This window comes from Pseudonaja textilis, chromosome 11 (genome assembly GCF_049901715.1).
Source record: "Pseudonaja textilis isolate UNSWEBS1 chromosome 11, rPseTex1.2, whole genome shotgun sequence".
Classification (NCBI taxonomy): Eukaryota; Metazoa; Chordata; class Lepidosauria; order Squamata; family Elapidae; genus Pseudonaja; species Pseudonaja textilis.
The window spans coordinates 1,975,119-1,998,926 of NC_142000.1; the positions used below are offsets into that span (position 1 = coordinate 1,975,119).

General features: G+C 46.9%; 1 protein-coding gene across 2 annotated transcripts in view; it reads right to left on the reverse strand.

Annotated features, from left to right (window-relative positions):
* The window catches only part of CHST8 (carbohydrate sulfotransferase 8), a 317,845-nt gene that overhangs the window by 5,580 nt on the left and 288,457 nt on the right, over positions 1-23,808 (reverse strand). For both annotated transcript variants that reach the window (XM_087940402.1, XM_026714454.2), the window contains one exon: positions 1,431-1,468. In XM_087940402.1, the coding sequence (XP_087796528.1) occupies positions 1,431-1,468 (38 nt within the window). The remainder of the gene's footprint in view (positions 1-1,430; positions 1,469-23,808) is intronic.

Genomic DNA, 23,808 nt, shown 5'->3' on the forward strand with positions numbered 1-23,808 from the left:
TTTCATCATTTACAGATAATTAGAGGGGCCAATTTGTGATGGCAAGTAACTTCCTTTTGAGGGAAAGGGTCTCTCTCACATCACTTCTGGAATCCTTGGTGTTGAATTTAGATGGTATGGCAGCTAGACTTTTTGAAGTTGCATTTAATGCAAGGAAATTATTCCATTCTATATGTACATCTGACTGTCTCTGCCTGGTTATCTCACTTTTGATGAGTTGCATTGCAAAATTCAGGGTGGGGGGTGGGGGGGGAATGCAAAACTGGATTGCTAGCTAATTGGAACAATTGATGGATGGCAACCTGTGGCACTTCAAATTCACCAAGTTTGCATTGCTGATGTGTATCCCCCTGCCCCTGGCAATTCTCCTCACCCCAGCAAATAACGTAGAATTATGTCAATAACAGGGGGAAGGAGAGACTTTGGCTTGTATCAGCTGATCCCCAAAGGCAGGACTGGATTTTCCTGCCCCTCTTCTGGCAGCCGGTGCAGATGGCAGCAGAATTGGACAGTGGGGAAGAAAGGGGACCAGTCCAGGAGTCTGGAGAGGACTCGGACGAGGGTTCTGCGTCCAGTGTAGAGATGGGGCCAGGGCCCTCTGGGAGTGGGGTGCTGACTCCAGAGCCTCCAGAGTCTGGCAGCAGCGAGGCAGAGGAACAAGGGGAGCCTGTTCCCAGGGCATGTGTGCGCAGAGCTGCCAGAAGGCAAGAGCAGCTAAGACAAAAGGGGTGACTTGGGAGTGAGGCTTGGAGAGGATTGCCCCTCCCCTAAGGTATAATAAAGGAAGTACAAAGACAGAGAAACCTTTGCAGGAAGCAAAGTCGTTCACTCTGTTCTGATTAAACCTTGAAGCTCTGTGTGGACTTCGTACTTCAGCTGGCTTTTTACTGTTAATTTGGCAGCCATTCAAAGGAGAGAAAGGTGGGTGCTTATCTCGAGGGACTGTTTGGGACTCAATACGGGCTGGGAATGCACATAATTCCCAGCGTTGAAATAAAACAAGAGCTGTTTGGACTAAGCGTGTGCTTAATTACGGTCTCAGGAAGCCTGGGTCAGAACGTCAGCAGACCGGCTTGCAAAGAGCAAAGCGACAGCAGGGGGAGCCTTATTGCCAACCTCTTTTTGCATTTAGAATGGATCGGGTGATCTGAAGACATTTCTGATTAGCCAGATTGGATGCAAAACATTGGCTGTGTGGAACATTTCTCATGCACTCGATTTATTCAGCCGAGGCAACTTCACAAACGAGAAAACCAAAAGAAAAGGAGGTATATTTCACAAAGTGTATTTGAGCAGCCTAATAAATCGAGAGGGGGTAATGGAGGAATTCACACCCAAGGAAACAACCTTCCCGCTTCCTTCCACTCGGCCTTCTCCCCCATGGATTTCAGAAAGGAAAGGAAAGGAAAGGAAAGGAAAAGGTCGCTTACTCTTGTAGCTTCCCGAGATCCCTGGCCATATGTCATTCCTAAAGAAAGAAAAGACAAAGGATGGTCACAAGTGGGATCTGCATAAAACGTTGCATTCACTTTCCTGGTGGATCTAGTGGGGGTGCTTCCCACCACAGGCAGTCCTCGACTTATAACAGTTCATTTTAGTGATCGTTCGAAGTTACAACGGCACTGAAAACCGAGACTTAGGACTGTTTTTCACACGACCATTGCAGCCCCCCCCCCCGGGTCGTCCCGTGATCAAAATTCAGGGGCACGGCAACTGACTCACATTTATGACGGTTGCAGGGTCCCCCCCCCCGGGTCACATGATTCCCCTTTTGCAACTTTCTGGCAAGCACAGTCAATGGGGAAACCAAATTCACTTAACAACGGTGTTAAGTGAACGGTGCGGTTCACTTAACAAATGTGGCGGGAACGGTTGCAAAATGGGACAAAACTCACTTAACCAATGTCTCAGTTAGCAACAGAAATGTTGGGCTCAACTGTGGTCATGATTCAAAGACTTCCTCTTTTAGCTTGTTCCCCCCCTCCTACATTTTCTATTTCCACCCACTTCAATATTCCGACCTTAATCCTCCCTCTTCCCCCTGGGATTGGCTTCCAAACGGATGGGAGGATGTTCCAAGCCAAGAGGACAGCGGCAGGGAACAGAAAACAGATCCATAAGGATACCAATCTAGAACTTCTTAAGAGTTTAATTTTCTTGGGAATTACACTTTTAGGAAACAGGTAGCTTGCTTGGTATTGTTGGAAGAAATATCCTTCTGGGTTCAGTTCCAAGCGGGGAAAAAGACACTGGAAACATGGAGGCTGTTTGGAAAGATGGTTTAATGGTGGGCAGAACCACATGGCTTGGAGCTCCAAAGAAGGAAGGGGCTGAGGTGCCGAGAGTGCCTGGGTTTTATGCCCTCTGTTGGGATTTGAATTGGAGCTTGTATTCTGATTGGTTGTCAGACTCCCATGAGGCCATGCAAGGGCAACTCTGTAGGCTGTCCTGAGTTCCAGGCTTGGTTGCGCCTTGCTGGATGATGATGTAATGAAAGAGCTTTGGGCAATTCCTATTATGGCTCTACCTAGAGTAGATCTTTGTTATGTAAAATATTAATGGCCCACCCATTAACAAAGGTGGGGGTGAGTTTCTGCTTCTGAGTTTCTACTCTTTTTAGGGGAAATATTCTGCCTTTTTGGTATATTCTAAAATATTTCATTTCCCTAGGAGAGGGGTGGGTGCCAACTTCCAACAGTATAATTGGTTGCTTTAATAGGAGGCATCTGAGCTCCTTTCCTTCTTCGGAAACAGCTCCCGGCCTTCTGTCTCTCTCTCTCTCTCTTTTTCTATAGCAAATGCCAACCTGCACCTCACATATTCACAGGAAATTCATAATTGCAACGCCCTCTACACGGGGGGCTGCCCTTGAAGAGCACCTGGAATTTCAGTTGGTGCAAAATGCAGCATCCCGCATGGTTCTGGGCGGACCTCGTTGTGCACATGTGTCACCTCTCCTGCGGGACCTGCCTTGGTTGCCGATTTGCTTCCAGGTGCAATTCAAGGTGTGCTGGTAGTCCCCTTTAAAGCCCTTCATGGCTTGGGACCAGGTTATCTGAAGAACCATCTCTTGCCGGGCAAATCCACCCAACCCGCTAGAGCAGGGAGGCACAGAATGTTGCGGGTCCCACCCCCGAGGGAGATACACCTGGTGGGACCCAGAAGAAGGGCCTTCCCTGTGGGGGCTCCCTCTCTCTGGAACATCATCCCCCCTCCCCGGGAGATTAGAACGGCCCCCTCTTCCAGAAGGCACTGAAGACCTGGCTCTGCCAGGGGGCCTGGGGAGCCCAGAGCGGGCTGGAACCCATTAAATGGTTTGTGTGATGTGTTGTTGCTGGTGGGGACTGGAGAGGGTTATTACATTATTTGATTAATCTCTTTTATTAGTTTTATTTTTTTATATATGAGGTTTTTATATTCCTGAAATTATATTCAAGACTGGAGAAGGGACTGCAGAGAACATCTTCTGGATGTGCTACCCAATTATGTTCCCCATGTCAGCCAGGTGCTGCTTCATCCATTGGCCATATCCCCCACTATCCAGGTAATAAAAAATAAAATAAAAATACCAGGCCCTGTGACTCCAAAAAAACACAAACAAAAACAAACACACTGTTTTCAAGCAGCAATTCAGTTGAATCAATCGATCTCACATTTTTAATCGATTGAAGAGAAGGAACACGTGCAGATCTGCCCAAAGAAGCAAAATGAATCTGGATGCATCTGATACAATTTAATAGTTCAGCTTGAGGTCCCGATTCAAGTCAGGAAGGCGATGCAATTTGGGGATTTGATGAAATGACCTTAAAATTGAATTGGCTTTTGGGGGCGCTCTAAAAACAGGAATAGCTATATATATATATATATATATTCACCATCTTTACTGATTGTGATCCCTCATTAAGGATTTGCAAGTAAACTTAATCGTTGCAATCATGGAAGCCTTGTCCTTTAGTTATAGATTTCTTCATTCTTCAAGAAACAGTAAACCAAGAGTAAGAATCAATGGGTGACTTTATTTTTTCCAGTAGAGGAAGTGAAAATGGTTTCCCTCAAAGATCTATGTTGGAATTAGAGCTTTTTTAAAAAAGTGTTTTAAATGTCTTGACTTGGGGATAAAGCACGGATTGGTCATACTTGCAGATAATACCAAATAGTTTATGGTGATGAAGCCCAAAGGTAATTCTACCAAACACTCTCTTTAAACTGGCTCAATGGATTATGTAAAGATAAAGGTTCCCCTCAAATATACGTGCTGGTCGTTTCCGGCACTGGAGCTCATTTCCGTTACAAAGCCGAAGAGCCAGCGCTGTCCGAAGACGTCTCCGTGGTCACGTGGCCGGCAGGACTAAATGCCTCCGAAGGCCCACGGAGCGCTGTTTCCTTCCCACCAAAGGGGTCCCTGTTTTTCTACTTGCACTTTTTTTACATGCTTTCGAACTGCTGGGTTGGTAGAAGCTGGGACGAGGAACGGGAGCTCACTCTGGAGGCTAAAACATATAAAGAACAGTTGCTGGAATTGGGCATGTCTAGTTTAATGAAAAGAAGGATTTGAGGTGACATGATACCAGTCTTCCAGTATCTCAGGGGCTGCCACAAAGAAGAGGGAGTCAAGCTATTCTCCAAAGCCCCTGAGGGCAGGACAAGAAGCAACGGATGGAAACTGATCAAGGAGAGAAGCAACCTGGAACTAAGGAGAAACTTCTTAACAGGGAGGACAATTTATCAGTGGAAGGGCTTTCCTCTAGAAGTTGTGAGTTTTCCATCACTGGAGGTTTTCAAGAAGAGATTGGACAACCGTTTGTCTGAAATGGTATAGGGTTTCCTGCCTGAACAAGGGGTTGGACTATAAGACCTTCAAGGCCCCTTCCAACTCTGATATTCTGTTCTGTTCTAGCTTCCATTAAGACCTTCTATCTGCTTCTCTAGATTTTTCTGGAGCATCTTGCCAGACCCTCCTGAGAGACAGGGCCTGCGGTAGATGCATAGGACTCTCTCGTACGCCAGAGAGCCCAACAGGGAATCAGGGTGGCAGATGGCCGAGCGCACTGCGGGATGCCTCAGCGAGGCTGGGATGCCCGATTTTTAGCACTAGGGGGAATGCAGCTCCCCCCCCCTCCTTAGTGAACGTGACTGACATTAAGCAGCTTCTTTTGTGCCTCTCCTTAGAGAAGATGCTGCCACTTGTCATTGTCAGAGTTGCCTGGGGAGGCATCATTTTAATTAATGAGAACCTGCAATCGTCGACTGCAGGTCAGTGTCTGTTACACGATAGCAGGAACCTCTCTTGGAAAGCAAAGCTCAGTCCTGTCAGATTAATTTCAACCAGTCCTATCAGGGCCAGGATGGGAGGCAGAGAATCTCCGCTTGGAGGTGTGGGATGTGGCCCCAGATTCGAGGGGGGTACAGACGGGCATGGGGTAAGGTGGGAGCCAAAAGGGATCCCGGTATAATACCGGTGGTGTGTTCCAGCTTTCTGAGCCAGAGGTGGTTATTCAGCCGGTTCAGACTGGTTCTCGGGAACCAATAGCGGACATTTTGAGTAGTTCAGAGAACCAACCAATCCCACCTTGGACTGGCCCCGCCAACCCCACCTCTTCTCTGCCTCCCATTGAGTCCCAGCTGATTGGCTGGGTCTTCTTTGGTTGCCCTGCACGGGAGAGCAGAGCTGGAAAGCAGGCCAGTGAGGTGGGGAGGGAATGGGGATTTTACAGTAGTCTTTCCCTACCATGCCCACCAAGCAACACCACGCCCACCAAGCCATGCTCTCAGAACCAACAGTAAAAATTTTTGAATCCCACCACTGCTCTGAGCTCAAACCCTGGACAGTGGAACCATGGAGGTCTGGGCCTTTGGCTGCTTGCTAACGCATGCCTGGTCAGTCCAAAACAAGCCCCTCACCGCCTTATTTGTGATCTCACTGACCTGGCGTGCATCACCAAGACCTGGGTGAGGCCGGATGGGGGAGTTTCCCTCTTGGAAATGATTCCAGCCAGTCTGTCAGTAGAAAACTCCCTGGCTGACCAAGGATTGGTCCCAATCCCAAGGTCACCAAAGCGACAGTGGAACAGGTAGGATCCCACTGCTGACTAGCGAGATACAAAGAACTCATCCCTGTCCTGTCCATCTCTTAGTTGTTGTTTTAGAATAGTTTTGGTAATCTTAATCCGTGCGGTTTTAATGCATTAACATTTAAATTATTTTCCTATCTGTTTTATAGCTTGCAAGCTGTCCAGAGTCACTTTATATGGGCTGGCATAAAAATTTAACAAGCAAAAAAACAATACACCTGGGAGGCAAACAATAAAATCAATTATTATTGCTGTTATCATCCTATCATTCAATTAAATTTGTGATCCAAGTGCCCTAGTGGACCACAATTTCAGTATGAGCTGCCAAAAAAGCCAATCCAGCCCTAGGCTGCAGCAACAGAGGGACAGCATCGAGACCAAGGGGAACGACAATACTACCTATACCCAGAGGTGGTCTTCAGCTGGTTCTGACCAGTTCTGGAGAACCGGAAGCGAAAATTTTGAGTAGTTCGGAGAACCGGCCAATCCCACCACTGACTGGCCCCACCAACCCCATCTCTTCTCTGCCTCCCATTGAGTCCCAGCTGATTGGCTGGATCTTCTTTGGTTGCCCTGTACAGGAGAATGGAGCTGGAAAGCAGGTTAGTGGGGGGGGGAAGGGAATGGGGATTTTGCGGTATCCTTCCCCTGCCATGCCCACCAAGCTACGCCCACAGAACCAGTAGCAAAAAATGGGTAGGTAGCTCATTCTGCCATAGAACCAGAGGTGGGATTCAGCAGGTTCTGATCAGTCCTGGAGAACCAGTAGTGGAAATTTTGAGTAGTTTGGAGAACCGGCCAATCCCACCTCTGACTGGCCCCGCCTCCATTTCTTCTCTGCCTCTCATTGGGTTCCAGCTGATCGGCTGGGTCTTCTTTGGTTGCCCTGCAGAGGAGAACAGAGCTGGAAAGCAGGTCGGGGGGGTGGGGAGGGAAGGGGGATTTTGCATTAACCTTCTCCTGCCACACCCACCAAGCCTCGCCCACAGAACCAGCGGTAAAAAAAATTGAACCCCACCGCCACCTATACCACACTAGTGAGGCCACCTTTGGAATGCTGTGTATAGTTCTGGTCACCCTGATACAAAAAAGATGCTGAGACCCCGTAAAGTGTGTGGAGAAGAGCCACAAAGGTGTTAACAGGGCTCAGAGGCTGAATCATATCATAAAAGTTTGAGGGAACTAGATATGCCCAACCTACTGAAGAGGAGAATAGGGGGACAACTGTCTTCCAATATTTGAAGGTAATAATGATAATGAGATTGGCTCATTCTCCAAAGCACCAGAGGGCAGGATAAGACGTAAGGGGTGGAAGCTTGTCCAAGAGAGATCCAACCTAGAAGTAAGGAGAAATGTTCTGATTAACCAAGGAAGCAGCTTGTCTCGTGGAGTTGTGAGTGCTCCGTCACTGGAGGTTTTCAAAAATAGACTGAGCAACCATTAGACTGGGATGGTATAAGGTCTCCTGCCTTGAGCAGGTTGGGTTGGAGTAGAAGACCTCGAGATTCCTTCAAGTCCCACGATTCTGTCTTCTATGTTCTAAGACAGTGGTGGCTTATTCTTTTGGGCTCCTGTGCCAAAAATTGTGCACGTGCTTGCATGCTCACGCTCGCGTGCCAGCACCCAGAAGGCAATGCCCATGCCTCCTACGCATGCGCACGCAATTCCCACCCCCTGCTGCCCTCTTACCTTCACTGCGCCTCACAGCTGATCTTCAGCTGGTTTGAGGCCTTTTTAGCTTCCCAGACACTTGAGGAAGGCTTCTGCATGCTGAAAACTAGCCCGGTTTTTGTCACTTCCGGTATTTTCAGAAAAACAGGAAGTGACAAAACAGGCCTAGTTTTCAGCCTGCAAAGCCTGCAGAAGCCTTCCTCAAGCCTTTGGGAGGCCTAAAAAGGGCTCAAACCTGCCAAAAATCAGCTGTGAGGCGCGCATGCGCAGTGAGGTAAGTTTGCTTGCAGCTCACATGCCGGCACAAATGGCTCTGCATGCCACAGGTTTGCCCTCACGGGTCTAGGTCTCCTGCCTTGAGCAGGAGGTTGGAGTAGAAGACCTCGAGTCCCCTGATTCTATCTTTTGTGTTCTAAGACTTACAACAATAAAACCAAGGTTACAAAGTACAGAAGAGAAGAATAAAGTCAAGAAAATTAAAATCAAACTTAAAATCAGGACAATTCATAACAGTCTAAAAAAAAAAAGCTTGCTGAAAGAAATTGGACTCAGCGATTTTCCTAAAAGTTGGGAGAGTGGAAGCCAAACACTTCCCTGGAAAGAGTATAATTCCAGTTTTTCCTGCCATCAGTGCAGCTATTGAAGAAAAAAAGGAGGCGGACAATCTTTATTAAAATAAAATCACACCAAAATCCTGATTTGACCCAATTGGTGCACGACAAACGGTGGGCAGTGAGACTCCACCTATGCCAGATTGGAAGAATAGATGACGGCGGGGCCAGGATGAGAAACTCCTTGTCATCATCTTCTTTCAACGACCCCATAATCCCCTGCGGGGTGGAGTCTGGGCAAGTGAATGGAGCTGAATGTTTACTGGCCGGATGCCCTTCCTGTTGCCAATGTGGAGCTTTGTTCGGCAGATATATTCTCATTGTGCCCGGAGAGAGAAATATCCGCTTCTACCTGGGATCCAACTCACAGCCTCCTGAGTGTAACGCATGAGCTCCACCTCTAGGCCACGGCGCCACTCAGGATGGGAAACTGCTTGGGATAGTGGCATTCTCCAGGTAGAGACTGGTTGGAGAAGGGATCCAGAAATCCAGGAGATTTGCATCTTCTGTGTCTCTGTATGCATTTGAGATATGAGCTGGAAGTCGCTTCTCAGCCCTTGGATGCAAAGTCTGGAAAGCAGATTGGACATAAATAATGTTTTTATTGCTGTTGCTGATGAATATTTATTCACGTTGCTTGTTTGCTTTAAATTGTTACTAATTTTCTTGGCCGAGGAGCTCTCTGCCTCGTAGACCAAGAAATGTTGTTAGCCTCAACATTTCTATTTTGTTTCAGGAGAGGGAAAATAGGTAAAGCAAGGAGAGTTAGTCCGTAGACCTGGAAGGGCCACGGAGAAAGCAGATACGCCTGCTGAATTCTCTCCTTGTCCGGGGTTCCCTCTCAAGTGGGCACGAAAATGGAAGGCCGAGCCAACCTTGAGCCGGTGGAGATCCTCACCTGACAGGTTGTTAAATTCGTGTCGAAGTTGTTCAGTGAATCTGGATTCCCCATTTGACTTGTCAGAAGGTCACAAAAGATGTATGACCCCAGGGACACTCCAACCATCATAAATACGAAACAGTTGCCAAGGATCTGAATTTTGTGACCCTGGGGAATGCTGCAAAGGTCATAAGTGTGAAAAATGGCCCTAAGTTACTTCTTTCGGTGCCGTTGTAAATTTGAACGATCACTAAATGAACTGTTGTAGGTCGAGGACTAGCTGAAGTTTCCTGGGGGGCAGGATTTTGGATTGGGCCGCATCTGTTTGCTGATGAGTGACCTCACCTCTGTCTGACTAGTTGGCAAAATAAAACACCAATTCCCTAAAACGGCTTTTTTTTGTCCCTGTGCAATGAAACCAGAGCAGGGGCAACTTTCAGCCTGCTGGACTTCAACTCCCAGAATTCCCCAGCCAGCTTTGGGAGTTGAAGTCCACCAGGCTGAAAGTTGCCAAGGTTGGAGGCCCCTCAATTAGAGGACTTTGAGCAATTTCCTGCATGATGGAAGAAAGAGATGGAAAACTCTACGCACAGCGCAAGCCGACACTCCAAAATCCTTCTGCATCATTAGAAGCGCGACTCGTAACTTTATGTTGTTGCTTATTCTTGTAGGCATCCCAATTAGAGCAACATTTCCATTTACTTAATATTCCATTGGAAGTCTACCCTGAGAGCAAAAATGCCATCCTGGGGCTTTTAATTCCTCCCTCCGCCCCCCCATCATCTATGGCTCTATTGCCAGGAATAGCATTAATTCACTCCATTAGGGCTGGGGCTCTGTCAGCACATACTTGTGGCTTCTACTTAACAACTTTCAGCTAATTCTCTGCTGTCACATTTAATATTTGCATGAAGACAGTACTTGAAAGGCACGGTGGTAACAATGGGGCACTTGCAATGGGGGTGGCCAATCAGTTTACCTGACTGGGCACCAAAAGCAGACTGCTGGAGGATGGCCAAGAAGTGAATAAAGGTTCAAAATAGGCAAGAAAATGGTAAGTGAGCACCTGTCCACCCCAGATGAGTTCAAATCGCCAGGACCGGATGGATTACACCCCAAGGTTCTGAAGGAAATGACCAATCTCGGAACCACTGAACTATATCTTTCAAAGATTCTGCAGAACCGGGGAACTACCAGAGAAACTGGAAAAGTGCTGATGTAGTTCCCATCTCCTAAAAAGGGGGAAAAACAGATCCAAGAAACAGACCTATCAGCCTGACCTCAATACCTGGGAAGATTTTGGAAAAAATAAGCAACGAATCAGTAAACACCTAGAGGCAAATGAAATCATAACCATGAGCCAACATGGGTTTGTCAAAAACAGATCATGCCAGAAAAATCTCATTGCATTCTTTGACAAAGTGACAAAATTAATGGACCAGAGAAATGCTGCTGATATAATTTACTTGGACTTCAGTAAGGCATTTGATAAGGTAGAGCACAACCTATTACTTGATTCGATAGAAAAAAATGTGGGTTAGACAGCACCACCACCAGATGGACTCGTAACTGGCTGACCAACTGCACTCAACATCAGTGGTGGGATTCAATTTTTTTTACTACCGGTTCTGTGGCCGTGGCTTGGTGCATGTTGCAGGGGAAGATTACTGCAAAATCCCCACCCCGCTAACCTGCTTTCCAGCTCCATTCTCCTGTGCAGGGCAACCAAAGAAGACCCAGCCAATCAGCTGGGACTCAATGGGAGGCAGAGAATGGATAGGGTTGGCGGGGCCAGTCAGAGGTGGGATTTCCCGGTTCTCCAAACTACTCAAAATTTCCACTACTGGTTCTCCAGAACTGGTCAGAACCTGCCGAATGCCACCTCTGCTCACCATGTAGTCCTCAATGGAACTGCATCTACATGGAGGGAAGTATGCAGTGGGTACCCCAAGGGTCTGTTTTAGGCCCAGTACTCTTCATCAATGATTTGGATGAGGGGATAGATGGGGAACTCATCAAATCTGCAGACAACACCAAGCTGGCAGGAATAGCCAACACTCCAGAAGACAGGCTTAAGATACAGAAGGATCTCGACAGACTTGAACATTGGGCGCTATCTCACAAAATGAAATTCAATGATTCCTTGTTCATTGCCCTCCAGTGGTCATCCAGAGTCTGCAGTCCAGCCTGGTAGATCTTAAACCAGTACAGAATTGCCAATGGTTGCCTTAAAATGGAGACATAGCCGATTAGAATTTGTGGTCTGTGTCATCTTTTGTATTTTTGAAGTAATGCGAAAATCAAAATTAGAGTGCCATCTGCAAATCTCTTATTTGCAAACGTTGCTGGGGTTTTATACTTTAACAGTTTAAAAAAAATCGCACAGAATAAACCGAAAGCAATTGTGTAAAAGTTGGTTGTATTAGGCAAAAAGGAATGGGCCTTCCCATAAGATTTGCATACCAGTATGGAATTTTTGAGCAAACCGCCTTGCAAAATTTGGAGAGCAGAATAATTCTAAGGGGAATGGCAATCACAAAATGTGTGCATGTGTTCATAGTTAGCTTATTGTCTGAGCCTCACCCCTAAGTGGAGTATCCCTTTTCTATAGTAAAAGTACAGATCTAGTATTTAAAGAATACATGCATATGCAAAATTTCAGGCAGGAAAAATCCAAGGGCTACTTTCTCTACCCTTTCGTAGCTGAAATCTGGCCAGGATAATGGATGGAATCTTTGTTCCTTACAACAAGCTAGATGCTTTTTTTTCATTGCAGAAGACTGCCAACCAAAGTCAGCCCTACCAGTGGACAGCTAAATGTCTATGGAGATTCTCAGTCCTCCAGGTCATGGTTGTCACAAAGGTGCTTTTTCTTCAGCTCTGACTGGACGGTGAGGAATCGAAGGATTTATATCCCTTGCAAGCAGCTCTACCTGTTCAAGGCTTCCTGAGACCATAATTAAGCACACGCTTAGTCCAAACAACTCGTTTTATTTCAACACTGGGAATTATGTTCATTCCCAGCCCGTAATGAGTCCCAAACAGTCCCTCGAGATAAGCACCCACCTTTCTCTCCTTTGAATGGCTGCCAACAACCAAAGTGCCAAATTAACTGTAAACAAACATCCGAAGTACAAATTACACACAGAGCTTCAAGGATTAATCTGAACAGAACGAACGACTTTGCTTCCTGCAAAGGATCCTGTCCCTTTGCACTTCCTTTATGCCTTAGGGGAGGGGCAATCACCTCCCAGCCTTACTCCCGAAAGTTCGCCCCTTTTGTCTCCGCTGCTCTTGCCTTCTAGCAGCTCTGTGCACACGGACACTGGGAACAGGCTCCCCTTGTTCCTCTGCCTTGCTGCTGCCAGACTCCAAAGGCTCTGGAGTCCACGCATAACTCCCAGCTGGTCCTGGCCCCATCCCTGCATCGGATACAGGACTCTCGTCTGAGTCCTCCCCAGACTCCCGGACTGGTCCCCGTTCTTCCTCACTGTCCAGCGAACCACAACACTACCAGCCTTCATCCAATTGTTTGACAATCCTGGAGTAACCGGGGGTGGGGAAGGAAGAGACAAGGAACTGAGCTGAGGAGAAGCATGGATGCCAATGATTTCAAAGTCCACCCACCGTATTAAGAGAGGCCTCCACCAGCCAGGGGCAACTTCCAGGCTTTTTACGCCTTCCATTTGACCATGTTGCTGTGCTGGTGCTTGCCTCACCTCTGGCCACAAGCAGGTGTGAGTCTGAGCAGACCAACCTTGGTCTCAACCTTGATTTGCAAAGCGGGTTACAAGCCATTTGTTCTGAGGAGACACCAATGTGCACCCAACCATGGGCTGCTGTCCAAAGTTATAGACAGCAGAAGCAATTGCTTTGAGCTCAGAGTGTGAAATATGGAGAGGCAGCTTCAGCTCATCCCTCCCTTCCGCAGAAAAGCAACATGCTCCTCTCTTTGCAAAGCCAACTTAACAGGGGAATTGAAAGCTATCAGATGTTTATGTCTGAAAGATTTTTCCATTAGCCTCCAAAGATGGAATAATCACAAGAGTGTTTTATACGTCTCTGCACGTTTGCTTGCAAATAGGTCTGTCTGAAATGCCCAGGACTGGCCTCTGCTCCGCAGACCCCACTGTTGAAGTGCACTGGAGATCTTCAGGCAAATTATGTTCTGGTGCTCACCTCCTGTTCTGCCTTAAGCCACTGACGAAGTGATAACAGGCAGCAGCTCCCATGGGAGAGACCAGCCCTGGCCCCATTTCAGCTGCCTGTTGCTCCCGGCGCCTCCTCCTCTAAGGCTAAGCATGAAAAAAACCCACAGCCACACTTAGTTATGCTGCTTAGGACCAACCTATAACAGAATTAAGTTAATGGCTGTTTAATAGAATAAACAGAGTTGAAAGGGACCTTGGAGGTCTTCTAGTCCAGCCCCCTGCCCAAGCAGGAAACCCTATTCTATTTCAGACAAATGGCTGTCCAATCTCTTCTTAAAATCCTCCATTATTGGAGCATTTACAACTTCTGGAGGCAAAGCATTCCAATTAGTTCTCACTGTCAGGAAATGTCTCCATAGTTCTCGGTCTGTGATGGCGAACCCCTGCCACACATGCCAGAAGTGGCATACAGAACCATCTCTCCAGGCAAGCCATCGCCCGTTGCTCTTCCGGGTTCCGCCGCACTGGCCAGCTGGTCTTCACGCACCCTGGAGTGCCGGAAACTGGAAGAGCTGCCGCCCAGTGTGCATGTGCTCGCTGGGAAGATGATCTTCCGGTTTCCGGTGTGTGCATCGCCCAACCGGTCTTCCGGTTTCTGGTGCGCATGTATATGCGAAGATTAGCTGGCCGATGTGCATACGCATGCCAGAAACTGGAAGGTCATCTTCTTGGTGTGCGCATGCATACTGGGTGGCTGCTCTTTCGGTTTCCAGTGCATTCATGCACACCGGCCAGTTGGTCTTCGCACGCACATGTGCACCGGAAACCGGAAGACCAGGTGGCTGGTGCACACGCCGGAAACCGGAAGAAAATGCTGGTGTTTTTAAAAATTAAATCCAATTATGGTAAACAAATCGGGACTTTTTAAAACAAAAACAAAAGGTGATTTCTAATAATGTTTCCTCATTCTCAACATCGTGATTAGAGTTACTGGTAAATATTTCCTTTTGCTCCTGGGAAATAGATAACTCTTTGTCTTGGCAAGCATATCCTTGCTCCCTTTCCTGCCCACCTGGCTCATTTCCTTCTTTTTTGACTAATCAAATTTACTTTGTGATCAATACTACATTGAAAGGAAATGGTTCTTTTTAGGAAAAAAAGTCACAAATCTGTGTCTTTCCCACATCACTTCTAATCACTTGCGGAGTTAGTTCAGAAGCTGCAGAATACAAGATTCGAGGCTGCCATGCATGAAAAATGGCTGGAGCGTCAAGACGCCATCTTGATATTTCCCCCCGTGAAAAGATGGATGCCTAGAGGCTCCAAGGAGCAGAGGCTGCTTGGCCAAAGAATAACTGCAGCAGCCGCCCCAAAAGCCAATGCAATCCTAAGTTGTATTAATAGAGGGATACAATTAAGATCAAGGGAGGTACTAATACCACTCTATAAAGCCTTAGTAAGACCACACCTAGAGTACTGCATCAGATGTTGAGATTCTAGAAAGAGTGCAGAGAAGAGTAACCAGGTTGATTAGACTGGAGGCTAAAACATGCAATGAATGGTTGCAGGAACCGGGCCTGGCTAGTCTAGGGAAGAGAAGGACCAGGGGAGACATGATAGCAGTGCTCCAAATATTTGAGGGGCTGCCCCAGAGGAGGGGTTCAAGCTATTTTCCAAGCATCCGAAGGCCAGACAAGGAATAATGGTTGGAAACTGATCAAGGAGAGATTTAACCTGGAAATAAGGAGAAACTTTCTGACAGTGAGAACAATCAACCAATGGAACAGAAATTGCCCTCGGAAGTTGTGGGAGCTTCATCCCTGGAGGCTTTCAAGAAGAGACTGGACTGCCCTCTGTCAGAAATGGTGTTGGGTCTTCTGCTTTGGCAGGGGGTTGGACTAGATGACCTACATGGTCCCTTTCCAACTCTGTTAAAATTGTTTAGTCTAATTCCTTGTGCCAGGCAGGGGACCCTATATACCATTCCAGACAAATGGTTGTCCAATGTCTTCTTGGACACCTCCAGGGATGGAGCGCCCACAACTTCTTGAGGGAAGCCATTCCACTGATTAATTGTTCTCACTATCAGGACATTTCTTCTTAATTGTGGATTGGATTTCTATTTAATGATCTTCCATCTGTCACTTCTTGTCCGGCCCTCAGGTGCTTTGCAGAATAATTCCACTCCTTCTTCCCTACGACAGCCTTTCAAGGACTGGAAGACAAGTATTGTGTGTCCCCCTTAATAGACTAGACACACCTAGATCTCGTCATCATATAGTTTGGCCTCCAGTCTCCTAAATCCTCCTTGTTGATTTTCGCTGCATTCTTTTTAGAGTCTCAATGCCTTTTTTACCTCCATATCTTTGTAGTGACCAGAATTGGACTCAGTATTCCAAGTGTAGTCTTACAGTGCAACAGAAAGCAGTATTATCACTTCACGTGATCTTGATACTATCCTTTTGTTGATGGATTTCAGGCCTGCCCTGGCATTTTTGGCATCCGTAGATAACTCAGGTGTGGGATTCTACCGGTTTGGACCGGTTCTAGCGAACCGGATGTTGAATTTACCGGTAGTTGAAGTGACCGGCTGTTCCTGCCCACCCCTCCCCTCCCCTCCCTGGAGTCTCCACATGGCCTATATCCACATGGAGGCTCTGTGAGGGGGGAAAATGGCTGCCCTGGAAGTTTCGGAAGTCCAGAAACAGGCTTGTTTCTGGCTCCGGAGCCCCAATGAGGTGTTTTTGCCCTCCCAGAGGCCCAAGGGAAGCCTCCAGACTCTGGGAAGATGGAAAATGGTCCTCCCGGAAGTTCTGGTAGGCCATGCCCACCAAACAACTGGGCAGAGAACTGGTGGCTGGGATTTTTGACTCCCACCGCTGGTTCATAGTTAAGTCGTGGTCTGCTAGGACATCTAAATCTCTCTCACAGTTCCTACCACCTTTTCTGTACCTACAAATTTGATTTTTTCTGGATATATGAATTTGGTTTTTTTTTTTTTATGCTAAGTGTAGGATACTGTTCTCACCATTGAATTGCATTTTGTTGGATAGGGCCCAATGTTAAAGTCTGCTCAAATCTTCCAAAATATTGGGTATTCTCCCCAGCTTGGTGTCATCTGCAAATTTGATGGCTTTCCCTTCTATCCACTTGTCTAAATCAGGGGTCGGCAACCTTTTGGACCTCAGGGACCACCAAACTCATAATTTTAAATCCTGCATACCAGAGACCCTGGGAAAATCCCCCCAAAAGTCTGCAGGAAAATCCCCTACCCCATTTTCCAACCAATCAATCATTCTTTATTTGGGATCATAGGATACCATCTCCAGCTCCGTTCTTGGGGAGAGAGCGAGAGAGAGGGAGGGAGGGAGAGAGAGAGAGACTTTTGGCTTCATGCAAGGAAAGCAGCAGAAGCTGCAGAAGTCTTTCTTTCTCTCCCCCAAACTCCACCAGAAATGAGTCTTTGTGAGACTTGTCATGTCGGCGAAGCCTCTTGGAGCAGGAGGCCTTGCAGGGTCCCAAAGACCCATTTCTTGCAGAGTTTGGGGGAGAGAAAGGAAGACTTTTGCTGCTTTCCTTGCATGCAGCCAAAGGCAGAAGAAAGAGCAGAAAGAACCAGCCCGATGGCCAGGCCAGGCACGTTGGGTAACTTCCCTCCTCTGCCCTTTCCCCCCTCCCCTTACTAGCTTGTGTTGTTCACAGTGCAAGCAATGCAAACCTTGTGTTCCCACGCAGCCTGGATTAATTGCTTTGGGGGTGACATTTCTCTGCGGACCACCAAAATTTTCTCACGGACCACCAGTGGTTCCCAGTCCACTGGTTGGCGACCACTGGTCTAAATCATTTATCAAGTGTTGAATAGTATTGGGCCTAAGACAGAACCTTGGGTTACCCCCACTGCATCCTTCTCTATATGTAGATAGGAGTTCATTGAGGACTACTTGTTCAGTGCAGTTGGTGAGCCAGTTATGAATCCACCTGCTGGTAATATTGCCTACCTCACATTTCCCCATCTTATCATGAAGCAGGCTGTGATCTCTTTTGTCAGTTGACTTACTGAAGTCTAAGTATACTACATCCACAGCATTTTCCCCAATCCTCTCAATTAGTCACTTTGTCAAAGAACAAAATAAGATTGGTTTGGTATGAGTTGCTGTAAAGAAGAGGACAGTCAAAATCCCAGTACATAGTAGATTTCTTCACCCAAATAACTTGGACGTTCACATGTAGATATGATATCCAGGGGTGGGATTCAAATTTTTTAACAACCGGTTCTGTAGGTGTGGCTAAGTTGGTGGGCATGAATGAGTGGTCATGTTATTGGCTGGGTGTGGCCACTCACATCGGGGCACGCATCTCCTCTCCTGGCCTCTCATGACTGTGGGGATGAGGCAACAGTCGTAAGTGTGAAAAATGGTCATAAGTCACTTTTTTCAGTGCCATTTTAACTTTGAATGGTCACGCCACACAAGCAAAGTACTAGCAAAGGAGGGGGAAAAAACTCCAGAGATGTTCCTGAGACAGGAAGTCTAGTCCTGCCAAGAACATAATAAGGGTTAACAGAGAGGCAGTTTCTGTAAGCAACACCAGAATGTTTCCTTCCAGCCTTCCTTACAGGATTAGACCAGTAATTTCTTCTAACTGGTTCTCTGAACTGCTTAGATTGTTAACAACTAGTTCTAGTGAATAGGTGCAAACCAGTAGAATCCCACCCCTGATATATATCTAGAAACATACCCTGCTGTTATAAAATCCAACACCTCCAACTGAGACCTAATATTTTAATGCTAAGAGAAAATTGTTACAGACAATTCTTAAAAGTGAAATTGCTTTAAACCAGGGGTCTCCAATGGTGGCAACTTTAAGATTTGTGGACTTCAACTCCCAAAATTGAAGCTTTGCTGGCTGAGGAATTCTGGGAGTTGAAGTCCACAAGTCTTAAAGTTGCCAAGTTTGGAGACCTCTGGTTTAAACAATATGGAATACAAACAATGTTGGGACAATTCAGATAATTTGCAGACACTCTCATTCTGCTTGCATTCAAAATTGTAAAAGAAGAGTTAGAATATAGTTTATGACAGGGGTCCCCAAACTTGGCAACTTTAAGACTTGTGGACTTCAACTCCCAGAATTGAAGCTTTGCTCCTAAAAGCTTTGCTGGCTGAGGAATTCTGGGAGTTGAAGTCCACAAGCCTTAGAAACATCTGATGTATGAGATGATTAGCAGCTTTTTGCATCATTTCGGAAGGAAGGCAGAAGCAGCAAATAAATCCCGTTTATTTTGCTGCAGTCCATTTTGTTCTAAGAATATTTTGCTAAGATCAGAACCCCCATTTTACACCTGTCATACAAAACTAATTCAAGCCAGAAATCAATACTCCCCCACTAAGAATTTACTAGTCCTTCTTGCGTTAAGAGCCCAGCGTAGAGGCTCAGTAGAAACATGATAAATGGCAGGCTTTCTGTCTTCCTCATTGTTAGTTATGTCCAATTACAAAGTCAGCAATTGCCTCTAAGCCGAGAGCCAAGTACTGCAAGGTGCCATTTGAGGGGCACAACAGCAATTGCCAGGAAGTTCAGGCGAGAAGGATTCTGAATAAAGGGAATCTCCAGAAAAACCAGCAATCAGCCGTTTTTAGCATCCTTGTTTTGCACATCAAGATTGCTCCGATGCTTTTAAGGTTACCCGAGTAATATGAACCCACATGAAGATGTTTAGGGTTTGCAGAGAAGGCAGCATTAAAAAAATGTAAAAGTTAATTGTTTGATTGATCATAAGAAATGAGTACAAAGCGGGAATGTGCCCTGCATTAACTCATCTCCTAAGAGAATATAATTCACTTTTTATTTTTTGGAGAGAGCAAATGAGTCTCTTTGTTTCACCGAATGGTGTCCTGGATGGATGGCTATCTGGCACCCCAAGCTTTATCTCTGCAACCGATCCATTTCCCTTTTCCCAACATTTCCTAGCATTGACCAGGAATGACACAAATTTGTCTTGCTGCTTTGCAAGAACCTTTCCTTATGGGAGGCCTGCAGAAAGGCCACAAATCTCGTGGCCACGGGGATGGTGAGATGGCCACAACTCCAGCTATAAGTACCATCTGTTCAGTTACAATCATAACCCAACGGCTTACCTGTACTATGAGCATGTCCTACTGATTTCTCTGTATTGATTTGATAGGTTTTTGATACATTCAAACAAGTCATCAATAAGATTTCTTCTTGTTCTGGAATGAGGATGTTACCTTGCCTCCCCCTTTCCCCTCGAAATCTCTGGAAATAGCCATAGCCCTTAGACTTATATACCGCTTCCCAGTGCTTTGCAGCCCTCTCTAAGCGGTTGACAGAGTCAGCCTCTTGCCCCCAACAATCTGGGTCCTCATTCCCTCCCCATGCAGAAGGATGGAAAGTTGAGGGAGGGACAGAGGGAAGAAGGAAGGAAAGAAGGAATAGAGGGAGGAAAGGAAGGAAGGAGGAAGGAACAGCAATGGCACTTAGACTTATATACCGCTTCCCAGTGCTTTCCAGCCCTCTCTAAGCGGTTTACAGAGTCAGCCTCTTGCCCCCAACAATCTGGGTCCTCATTTTACCCATCTTGGAAGGATGGAAGGCTGAGTCAACCTTGAGCCAGTCAGGATTGAACAACTGGCAATTGGCAGAATTAGCCTGCAATACTGCATTCTAACCACTGTGCCACCAGGAAGGAGAATGAGAAAGGGAAGGTGGAAAGAAGGAAGGAAGGAGGAAAAGGCAATAGCACTTAGACTTATATACCGCTTCACAGTGCTTTGACAGCCCCCTCTAAGCAGTTGACAGAGTCAGCCTGTTGCCCCCAACAACCTTGGTCCTCATTTTACCCACCTCACAAGGATGGAAGGCTGAGTCAATCTTGAGCCAGTCAGGATTGAACTCCAGGCTATGGGCAGAATTAGCTTGCAATACTGCAGGCTAACTACTGCGCCACCATGGCTCAACCACAGAAATCCTGGTTTGCAGCAGAGGGAGTCTCCAAAGAACATCACAAGAACAACCCCTCCCTAGCCTGCTGTGAAAAGGTGCCTGGTTGGAGGTTCACCAACAAGAGTTGGGTAGCAGCATCTGAAGCCTAGAGGTTGAAAGAAGCAGACTGAGAGGAGGAGGAGGAGGAGGAGGAGGAGGAGGAGGAGGAGGAGGAGGAGGAGGGTTAGACTACAAGTGGGAGTGAGACCGGGAGAGTGCAAAATAAATGAGAAGAGTTCTTCGCAATGGACATGGCTTGAGTGCCCTCCCAACTTCTGATGCAGATGTATGGGCATCCAATTGGTCCACCTAAAAATGACCACCTAAAGGAATAGACGTTTGCCTTTGGTGGCTGGTTCCCGGGTGAGAAGATGTCAGGCACAGAATCAGCAATGTCGTTAACCAATTATGGGCTGCACGATCACATTAAAGTCAACCTCCATTTTCCCTCGCTAATTAAACGCAGAGGCCATATCAAAACAGAATTGAATCTGTCATGATAATCTGCTAAATTGGAAGTGGCAGCCAGATAGGAAAGCAAGTATTATCCATCTATTATAGATGGCTTTGCTAAAATGAGCTGACTGAGAAAACACAAGATTTACAATCATTTCCTAGGATTTATAATTTGAAACAGAGGAAGAAACGGGGTTATTTCTCATTTTGAATGGATTCCTTTTAAGATGGGCCCCATACACACATGCATATGACCTCAAAAATCCCTGATTCAGGTTCCTTGTATCTTCTATTTAAGAAACCCCAGGGAAGCCCCCTGAAACACCTCTGGAAAATGAGAGCCCGTGAAACTGGGAGGAACTTGGGTTCTTCTCTCTCCTTTCCAGCTGGAGGAAGGCGTGGGGTAGTAACCTGAGGCAGTGGTGGGATTCAAATTATTTTACTATTTATGGTTCTGTGGGCGTGGCTTGGTGGGTGTGGCAAAGGGAAGGATATACTGCAAAATCCCCCTTCCCTCCCCACCCCACTAACCTGCTTTCCAGCTCCATTCTCCTGTGCAGGGCAACCAAAGGAGACCCAGACGATCAGCTGGGACTCAATGGGAGGCAGAGAAGAGAGGGGGTTGGCGGGGCCAGTCAGAGGTGGCATTTGCGGGTTCTCCAAACTACTCAAAATTTCCGGTCCCGGTTCTCTCCAGAACTGGTCAGAACCGGATGAATCCCACCTCTGGTTCTATGGCAGAATGAGCTACCTACCCATTTTTTACTCCCGGTTCTGTGGATGTGGCATGGTGGGCATGGCAGGGGAAGGATACTGTGACATTTCCAGTCAGAGGTGGGATTTGCTGGTTCTCTGAACGACTCAAAATTTCCACTACCGGTTCTCCAGGACTGGTCAGAAGCAGCTGAAGACCACCTCTGACCTGAGGCCTCCTCCTCAAAAGGTGCCCTGAAGTCTTCAAAATGAACTCAAGGTCCTTTCAAAGGCACGGAACTGCAGGGGCCACACCAGTTGTGTGACCCATTATTTCTTTATTGATTTTTTTCAGATCTGCTGCTCTTCAAAATGACATTAAATGAACATAAAAAAGAAAAAATGCTGACAACAGCTAAGCTCCTCATAAACGCAACCAGAAGCTTTTATGAACTTTTTGCATTATGTATTGTGTACCTGTGTGGGAGTTTCATCTTTATTCTATGCTCTTTGGCAGCCTTCTTCACAATTCTTTTGAATTCCTTCCAGCTCAGAAGCCTGATCCCAGGTCACGATAAAACTAACGTTTTTACATCACGTTCCGAGTACTCACAGGGCTGCAAAACCCCAATAATCTTCACATAAAATGACTTTATCACTGCAATCAGTGACCTGGAGAGAGCTAATTAGCATAATGTCTAGACTGGTGGGCAAGAGGAGCTCCAGATCTTTAGCGTCCCATGGCATATCGGTTGGGCTGTCACCGGCTGGCTGTCTTCACACAGCAGACTTACCTACTAGTGTGTTGAACATGTTATCAGAAGCCCTCTTCACCCAAAAAATTTGCTAGACAATAATGGTGAGATGTCAGGGGTGTCAACTGTGGGCGTGGCTTGGTGAGCATGGCAGGGGAAGGTTAATGCAAAATCCCCCTTCCCTCCCCACCCCACTAGCCTGCTTTCCAGCTCCCTTCTCCTGTACAGGGCAACCAAAGAAGACCCAGACGATCAGCTGGGACTCGATGGGAGGCAGAGAAGAGATGGGGTTGGTGGGCCAGTCAGAGGTGGGATTTGCGGGTTCTCCGAACTACTCAAAATTTCCACTAGCAGTTCTCCAGAACTGGTCAGAACCGGCTGAAGACCACCTCTGGGTGTCAAACTCTAGGTCTGCAAGTCAGATCCGGCCCACAGGTTGCTTAGATCTGACCTGCAGGGCCACGCTGGAAACAGCAAAGGACCAGCCCGCAGTGCCTCTGCCAATGAAAACAGAGCTTGGGAGGGCGCCCTCCTGAGCTCCGTTTTCACTGGCAGAGGGCTGCAGGAGGCCGTTGTAGCTGAAAACGGAGCTTGGGAGCCCATTTTCACTGACAGAGCACTCAGACCACCACAGGCGCCCCCGTGATGTTGAGCTGGCCACGCCCACTCTGGCCAAGCACCCTCCCCTGAGGTCAAACACAACCCTGATGCGGCTCTCAATGAAACTGAGTTTGACACCCCTGAAATATGTAATATAGCAAGCCAAGATCTAACTGTAGTCTGAATAGAGTTGCCTCATTCATATACAAAAATAAATCACAAATGAATCTTCTATTGGTTATAGCTTGGCTGTTGTAAACCAGCTGTTATCATCTTCTTATCTAGCAAACTTCATAGTAGTGTGTGTATTTGCGCATGTGCACACATACACACGCGTAAAACATCCTCCCCATTCTGAACTTGTTGAATATTTTAAAACTTAGGTAAAGTTTCCCCTGGCACATCCATGCTAGTTGTTTCTGGCTCTAGGGGGCAGTGCTCATCTCCGTTTCAAAGCCGAAGAGCCTGCGCTGTTTGAAGACGTCTCTGTGGTCATGTGGCCAGCAGGACTAAATGGCTTTGAAGGCGCATGGAATGCTGTTCCCTTCCCACCAAAGGAGCCCCTATTTTTCTACTTATATTTTTTACATGCTTTCGAATTGCTAGGTTGGCAGAAGCTGGGACAAGGAGTGTGAGCTCACTCTGTGACATGGCACTAGGGATTCGAACTGCAGAACTGCCAGCCTTTCCGACTGACAAGTTCAGCAACTTAGTCACTGATCCCCTGCGTCCCTCTCGCTTCACTAGGTTCTTCCTTTAAAAAGTTTTTCTAGCCATGAACTCACAAGATTTAACTCAAGATTTAATCATTTTCAAACCCACTGTGATGACATCATACCCCCCCCAAAAAAGGGTCTGCAGACTACAGGTTGAGAACCACTGGGATGGGGGGGGAGGGGCTGGCTCTGTGCGGCTATC